The sequence below is a fragment of the Procambarus clarkii genome, chromosome 61 (assembly GCF_040958095.1).
Source record: "Procambarus clarkii isolate CNS0578487 chromosome 61, FALCON_Pclarkii_2.0, whole genome shotgun sequence".
Taxonomy (NCBI): domain Eukaryota; kingdom Metazoa; phylum Arthropoda; class Malacostraca; order Decapoda; family Cambaridae; genus Procambarus; species Procambarus clarkii.
The window spans coordinates 17,688,409-17,697,287 of NC_091210.1; the positions used below are offsets into that span (position 1 = coordinate 17,688,409).

Here is an 8,879-nt window from a genome sequence, read left to right on the forward strand (position 1 = left end):
TTGTTTATTCTATTGGCGTTCACAAGTGCACGTTTTGAAGGTAAGATCTTGCCTTCGTCCTTCACGAAGTATAGCTGCTTGGAGACGTGCACATTAAGCAGCTCAGCTTAACCAGGGAGGTGAAGACGTGCACATCACGTCACCCAGTTGGCTCAGGAATCTGTACATCAGTTGATTGACAATTGAGAGGCGGGACCAAAGAGCCAGAGCTCATCCCCCGCAAGCACAATTTGGTGAGTACATCACATCCTTGCTGAAGCTGAGTTGGTTGAAGACCTGCACGTCACTTCCTTGCTTGCATACGGCTTCAACCACCAGGGAGCCGGTCGGCCGAGCGGACAGCACGCTGGACTTGTGATCCTGTGGTCCTGGATTCGATCCCAGGCGCCGGCGAGAAACAATGGGCAAAGTTTCTTTCACCCAATGCCCTGTTACCTAGCAGTAAAATAGGTACCTGGGTGTTAGTCAGCTGTCACGGGCTGCTTCCTGGGGGTGGAGGCCTTTTCGAGGACCGTGCCGCGGGGACACTACAAAGCCCCGAAATCATCTCAAGATAACCTTACATATCACCTTGTTTCACCTGTAATACGAGAATATTGAGTATCGCCAGGATCTTTAAGGAGACGTGAAGTACTACTTGAGTATCAGTACCTGCAGGGAAGTGAGATCTTTGTCTTCATGCCTCGCCTGGTAACCGCGTGGAGACTGTTACATTATAAATAAGCTGTTATGGCATTCGAATTTCTTACCGAAACTGGTTTTATACTTGTGAATGGAGGTGGCTTCCGCAACTTCTTCTTCCAATTGTTTTCTTCGTCTCATAAGGTGATCTTCGGAATCCTATTGAGGTTGTTAGGTGTTCATATCTGATGTTATCAAAATAAATTCTTGTTTTCAACAATTTCTTTACTAGCAATAGCAACGCAAAATTTATTATGTAATTGTTGTTTAATTGACATAATTAGATATCAAATTATTTAAATTTAACATTTATTGTATAGTATTTTCAATTAAATATATAACAAAAAAATTTATTATTTCATTACAATGCCAATCTCCACTATTAAAACGCATTTAAGATCATTCAAAAAAATGTATACAACGAGATGAATGTTCATTTTCTCACAGTATACATAACAGCTTACAGAATTTATGAATGATTTTCTCCTATTAAAGTAAACCTTTTGATTGGTCAATATATAGTGGCCTTAAAAGTTCTCAAGCAGTCTAGAGGATTTAATAAATTTCCTGCAATTAAGAGAATTTAATAAACCTCGTGCGATTAAGAGGCTTTAATAAACCTACGATTAAGAGGCCATAATAAAAGACATATAAAAGCCGTGATAACCCTTCAACATTTAATAGGCTTTAATAACCCACACGAAACTGACAAGCTCTAATAAACCTCGATCAATTGACAACGAACCAGCAGTTGATGGGCATAAAATAATACCCCTCCACAATATATAGACCTAATAAAACCCTCTCGCATCTGATAGGCCCAACACCAACGAAACCAAGAATGTAATAAAGACCAAAAAGGCAGCCACCAAACTCGAGTAAAAGTGAAGTGTTTGTCGACTTCGCCAGCGGGAGAAAAATCGGTCCCGCTGCAGCTGACGTCCCGCGGGGAATTTACTGATTTCGCAATAAAAGGCCAAAAATTGCAGCAGCGTCTCTGGACAACTCGGAGCCTAACCTAGTTGGTGACCGTTCCTGGGAGCCTAGCCATGCTGGGGACCGTCCCTGGGAGCCTAGCTATGCTGGGGACCGTTCCTGGGAGCCTAACTATGCTGGGGACCGTCCCTGGGAGCCTAGCTATGCTGGGGACCGTCCCTGGGAGCCTAGCTATGCTGGGGACCGTCCCTGGGAGCCTAGCTATGCTGGGGACCGTCCCTGGAAGCATAGCCATGCTGGGGACCGTCCCTGGGACCCCAACTAGTCACCTTCTCTAGGAGTCTCGTTACGCTATAGATCAGTCTTGGCTTAGGAATCAAACTTAGAATCTTTCGGTTGTGAGCCATCAACGCAGGCTACTGCGACACAGGTAACCATGCAGGCTAAACAAGGTCTAACCTGCCATATTCTAGACAGGCGAATGTCTAGAATACGTTCTAGACATGAACGTATTCTATACGTTCTAGACATGAACGTATTCTATACGTTCTAGACAAAAAAGTATTCTATTCGTTCTAGACATGAACGTATTCTATTCGTTCTAGATATGAACGTATTCTATTCGTTCTAGACATGAACGTATTCTATTCGTTCTAGATATGAACTTATTCTATTCGTTCTAGACATGAACGTATTCTATTCGTTCTAGACATGAACGTATTCTATTCGTTCTAGACATGAACGTATTCTATTCGTTCTAGATATGATCGTATTCTCATGTCGTATTCTAAACATGCGAATTGAATTCTGAAAAAAATTATTAAGTAATTTGAAGACACAAAGGTAGTTACGAATATGTTAAACTTTAATGATTTTAACAAAACAAAATAAAACCGAGGAATCTTTTTTTTTTAAGCATGTTAATATTTACGCTATTAGAACCAGTTAACATAAATTGCCCAAACAGACAGCATTGATTTAGAACAAGAATTGCGTAGGAATGATAACTAACATAAACTAATTGTGTAAGCTTTTGTACCATTATGATATAAAGTCACTGAACAAAAAACAGTTGCTCAAGAGGCCAGTCAAGCACCAGTTTGGAGGCAACAGTCTGTTAAAACCAGTCCAAAAGATGAACTGTGTGTCCAGCTGAAGGCCATCGAGGTCTCGGACCTCGGACCTTATGAGTCTTGTTTAATTAATGTCTACAACTTCCCCTCTGTGTAAAAGCTTATCAGGGGCAAGAAAACTTGTTTAAAATAGAAGTAGCTTGTTTTCATGACCTTAAAGTGCTATATATACACAAAGAAATCACATTATCGTAAGATATATCAATGAACAAATTGTTATGCCGGCGATGAGTCACAATAACGAGGCAAAAGTATGTTAACCAGACCACACACTAGAAGGTGAAGGGACGACGACGTTTCGGTCCGTCCTGGACAATTCTGAAGTCTCAATCGACTTGAGAATGGTCCTGGACGGAGCGAAACGTCGTCGTCCCTTCACCTTCTAGTGTGTGGTCTGGTCAACAACAAATTGTTATATTGAACAGATTCCATGTCGTGGCGCAGACGACTAGAGCGCCCGGGAACACCTAGTGCATAGGTTCGAACCCTCATCACGGCTCCTGTGGATTTGTTTAAGTGCTATATAGTTAAAACGTTCTTAAGCTTTTCAGAACTTGGCAAGCGCCGCGCTGTAGACAAACAAGAAATGGACTACAAACCGGTTCAGAACAAGGAAGACTTCACATATAAATTCTCTTTTTCTCTTATATAATTTCTAATTTAAACCTCATATCAATTTAGAAGTTCCGATAATTTACTATTTTTAGTGGGTCAACGAGGCCCCGTTGGTGGATTCAAAACAAGGATTACTGAAAAGATTGAAAGGAAACAGATGCCTTCAAGGTGTGATCGCATCATATCACTTTATAATGAAAGAACATGAACCAGGACATTGAATCTCGTTGATAAACAATTATCCTCTGTCTATAGCAAGCCTTGAGGATTAGTGTGAGCACAAAATAACTCCGTTTAATCCTCTTAGGTAGAACGTCGCCTCAAGGATTCAATATCAATAATTTATAAGATCTGCTTGAACACGGGTTTGTTTTCACTGTTCAAAGTTGCACGTTACCTAATGGACTAAATCACATTAACAGGTAAACTTTAGCTATCATCTGTTGAGCCTTTTATTTGTTTTTTTCAAATCCGGAGTTTAACCAGTGGAGAACGGGAGAAAATTAACTTTTTAAATATCTAATCTCTGAATTAACATTTCGTATAACACTTCCAAACAAATACATATATTGTATGATATGACAAAAATAACAGGTAACATGTAGCTGGAGTACACATTCCAGTTTTGTGTTTGTTTTTGTAGGGAAATTGGATGTATTTAACAAAAACTAAATACGCACGTACTTTTCCTAACGAGTGAGGACAAGTTACATAATGCAGCATAGAAGCTGCCGATCTCCACTGACACACACCACTCAACCTGGACTCTAATCAACGGACGCTGCTCACTCGACAATATTGGGAACTCCGGTTGAAAGCTATCGCTCTATCGTGTTACGGAAGCAGCGTGCGCGTTTTACACTTTGAAAATGAGCTGAAGTTGGAAATAGCTCATAGCTTCGGGAAAATTTTGAGAAAAAAAAACTGATTCCGGCTCCAAAGCCTTACCTGAAATGAAGTTAAGGTAAAAGAAAAGGAGAAAAAAAAGTTGTAGCAGCGAATAGTGAGCTCTATCCGCACACCTCGTGAGCAATTTCACCCAGGGTTCGAACTATGAGTAGAGATGGACGATTGGACCAAGAACCATAACTGTTCCCTCCTCTTAATCCAGCAGTAATTGGGAACTTCGCTGAATGGTGTTGGGCGGACAGTGGTCTGTGGAATGTTAGCAGGGAAAGGCTTAAGATTAGTCGGGGAAGAGAGTCTCAAGTCTGGCAACAAATGGCAAGTGACCTCTTTCTGTGCCCTCCCCCCACTGTCAGTAACATAGAATGGAATTGTCAGGGAGAAAGCGCCAAGCCATTACGACTATATAGCACTGGGAAGGGTTCAGGATTAGGATTTGGGATGGGATGGAAGGAAGGAATCGTGCCCAACCACTTGGATGGTCGGGGATGGAACGCCGACCTGCATAAAGCCAGACAGTCGCTCTACCGTCCAGCCCAAGTGATTGAGCAACATAGAAAGATACAGCTCCTACAGTCCCGTCACATCAGTGGAAACAGCGTTAAATAACACTGCAATGATTACTGTCATAGAATATTTTCTTTATATTCATCAAATGATCTTGACTCGACCCAGTTACCAGTTAAAGGTCGTAACACTCGGCATGTCATCAAGGAGATCGTCGATCAAATTTAATACGCCTCGTGCTTCACGTAATGGAAAAAAATATTTTCAACATCGTAAGTTAACTATATCACCCTCATTCGAGTCCTAATGTTCAGTTTAATATAACAATTAAGTTTAATGTTAACTGCCGGCATACGCTGCAAATGTTTTTGTTGACGCTCTTCTACTTATTACTTTGTGTTACTTATATATTAAATCACACAACCTGGAAACATTAGCCATCACAGTTCATTTATATGAAAAAAGATTAGGTTAAATAACATATATATTTTTTTTAATTTAGCCTTACATTGCTAGAACTGCAATGAGGATTTTATTCCTATTAATAAATTGACTGTTTAAAAACCCGCTCCTCGATTTAATACTTGTTAATAACTACGCCTTTTAAGAGGCACTGTCTCAAAAATTAAAAAATGTCTTAAGAAAACGTTTTGAAAACTACTTTTCCGTGAAAGATTAGAAACCGAGAAGATGAAACCATCCTCTTAAAATGTCATCCAGAGATAAATTGTCTTTTTCCTCCGTCTAGCGAGCTGGTGGATGACGAATCTAAGTCAGAATCACATCAACGCCACAGAGTGTTCTTCCTCCACCAGGAAGCTTGTGATAAGAGGAGAAAACTTGTGGTGAGGTGCTGTGGAGAGGACTAGTGGACAGGTGCTGTGGAGGGGACTTGTGGACAGGTGCTGTGGAGGGGACTTGTGGACAGGTGCTGTGGAGGGGACTTGTGGAGCGGTGCTGTGAAGGGACTTGTAGACCGGTGCTGTGGAGGCGACTTGTCGACCGGTGCTGTGGAGGGGACTTGTTGAGCGGTGCTGTGGAGGCCACTAGTGGACAGGTGCTGTGGAGAGGACTTGTGGAGCAGTGCTGTGGGAAGGACTTGTGGAGCGGTGCTGTTGGGTGAGACTTGTCGACCGGTGCTGTGGAGGGGACTTGTGGAGCGGTGCTGTGGAGGCCACTAGTGGACAGGTGCTGTGGAGAGGACTTGTGGAGCAGTGCTGTGGAAAGGACTTGTGGAGCGGTGCTGTTGGGTGAGACTTGTGAACCGGTGCTGTGGAGGGGACTTGTGGAACGGTGCTGTGGAGGCGACTTGTGGAGCGGTGCTGTGGAGGGGACTTGTGAACAGGTGCTGTGGAGGGACTTGTGGACCGGTGCTGTGAAGGCGACTTGTGGACCGGTGCTGTGGAGGGGACTTGTTGACCGGTGCTGTGGAGGCGACTTGTGTACCGGTGCTGTGGAGGCGATTTGTGGACCGGTGCTCTGGAGGGGACTTGTGGACCAGTTCTGTGGAGGCGACTTTTGGACCGGTGCTGTGGAGGGGACTTGTGGACCGGTGCTGTGGAGGGGACTTGTGGACCGGTGCTGTGGAGGAGACTTGTGGACCGGTACTGTGGAGGCGACCTGTGGACCAGTACTGTGGAGGGGACCTGTGGACCGGTGCTGTGAAGGGGACTTGTGGACCGGTGCTGTGGAGGGGACTTGTGAACCAGTACTGTGGAGGGGACCTGTGGACCGGTGCTGTGGAGGGGACCTGTGGACCGGTGCTGTGGAGGGGACTTGTGGACCGGTGGTGTGGAGGCAACTTGTGGACCGGTCCTGGGAAGGCGACCTATGGACCGGTGCTGTGAAGGCGACCTGTGGACCGGTACTGTGGAGGCCACTTGTGGACCGGTGCTGTAGAGGGGACTTGTGGACCAGTACTGTGGAGGGGACTTGTGGAACCAATGGCTATGATTGGACAGATTTCCACCAATTAACTATATGACTAGTCTGACCTACGATCGAAGGCTTTTATCATCTAACTTTCTTCATATTTCCCTCATCGTAAGATTTTATTTTATCATGAAGCTTTAAAACATGTCTCAGTGTTTGACGATGCTGCTTGTTTTATCCCCAGGACGTCTGGAATACTTTCTGAGTTTTGAAGTTCTTTTTTCCCGAGGAAGACAGAGACCTGGAGGCTATTTACTGTGTGTGTGTGTACCGCCAATAGCACTTGCTTAGTTTTTCTCTTTTTTTCTCTTTGTGTTTATTTTCATTCATTTTCTTTTTTTTCTTTGTCTTCCTCATTTTTTTCTCTTTCATTCTATGTCTCTTCCTCTCTCTTTCATTCTCTATTTTTACTCATTTCTTTCTCTTTCTCTATTTTTCTTTGTCTACCTTTAATTCATTCTATCTCCCTCCCTCCCTCTCTCTCTCTCTCTCTCTCTCTCTCTCTCTCTCTCTCTCTCTCTCTCTCTCTCTCTCTCTCTCTCTCTCTCTCTCTCTCTCTCTCTCTCTCTCTCTCTCCCTCCCACTGTCTCACTATCTCTGTTTATCTCATTCTCTTCTTTCCTCTCTCCCTTTCATTCTCTCCCCCTCTCTCCCTTTCTTTCTCTCCCACTATCTCCCTTTCTTTCTCTTCCTCTCTCTGCCCTCCTAAATATGATTAGAGTTCATTAGGAACATTGCGGATTTTAATAATAAAACTGAAAGTTTTGACATGAATACATCATATTCATCAGCTCGTCTCAAATCTGATTCAAGAAAATAATTGGTTTAATATGATTATTATGAGTTCTAAAACTTTTATGAAGCTTTGAGTTAGGTTGCAATCTTGTTAGTTAAAGCGTGAAACTGGATCCAACTACATACGGGAACCTTCATGTCGTCAGATATCTTGATTTCGCGTGAATCTACTTGTTGAGAGAATATGTTTCTAATGTTAGTCAGCCTAGGAAAGATTGAGTGTTATTTGATTACCTTTTCAAGCATTCCTGAGCGTCTTGTGTTGTCGTTTCCAACGTATGGTTGCTCTGGAAGGTAAGTTATGCTGAGAATTTTGAGAACACAGGTCATACATATATATATATATATATATATATATATATATATATATATATATATATATATATATATATATATATATATATATATATATATATATATATGTATATATATATATATATATATATATATATATATATATATATATATATATATATATATATATATATATATATATATATATATATATACATGTAATCAATATTGTAACTTTTTTTGTGTAATGACATTTTCAAATAAAGTTAGATATATATATATATATATATATAAATATATATATATATATATATATATATATATATATATATATATATATATATATATATATATATATATATATATCCCGTGACTGATATTACCTCTTAGAGAGGCTTAACACAAAATCTGCAGTAGAACGAACTGTCCTGATCCATATGCTCGTTTCATTTTACGAAAGTATTGTTTTAAAAATTTTGTAATCAACAGAAAGCAGTGTCAGAGGACTGGCGTTCCTGGCCACTATATGGTCATGTGGATGAATCAAGTGGAGATCTATGTTCTTTGTGCTAGGCAGAGTTGGTAGAGTCGAGGGAGATTCAGGGAAAGTCGTGTGAGAGACTCAGGTAGAGTCGAGTGAGAGACTCGGGTAGAGTCGAGTGAAAGACTGCCAGCAGAGATTTACATCTGCGCAACAGTCTCGGGCTGACCTTATCTGATTTGTTTATCTTACTCGTGTCAAGTGATTTAGGGAGATGGTGAGCTTTATCGTCTTTAACAACCGTTCTAGACAATATTGTCACGGTACTTGGATCAAGCGGTACCTGTGACTGTTCTGGTTCAGACTCCTGCATCTTGGCATCCTAATTATCTGCCAATTGATCAGCCTTTTCCCTGACTGCTTGTTACCAAATCTCCCAATCTTCTTAGTTTTGTGATGGGATTTGCGTATTAGAATGTTCATCCTTGTCCGCCAGAGATAAAAAAAAATTCGTGGAAGTTTTCTTTTGGTTTCTTATTCTCATCTAGTTGATTCTAATAACTTAATCCTGTCGATCAAAATTTTTTTAAAGTTTACTT

At 41.5% G+C, this 8,879-nt stretch overlaps 1 protein-coding gene across 1 annotated transcript; it reads right to left on the reverse strand.

The window, feature by feature from the left end:
• Window positions 1-5,546: 5,546 nt before the first annotated feature.
• LOC138354143 (polycystin-1-like protein 3) lies at window positions 5,547-8,653 on the reverse strand. Its single transcript, XM_069308028.1, has 2 exons — window positions 8,510-8,653; window positions 5,547-6,725 (listed from the first exon to the last, which is right to left on the reverse strand). The coding sequence occupies exons 1-2, from the start codon at window positions 8,651-8,653 to the stop codon at window positions 5,547-5,549; spliced, it is 1,323 nt and encodes a 440-aa protein (XP_069164129.1).
• Window positions 8,654-8,879: the final 226 nt, after the last annotated feature.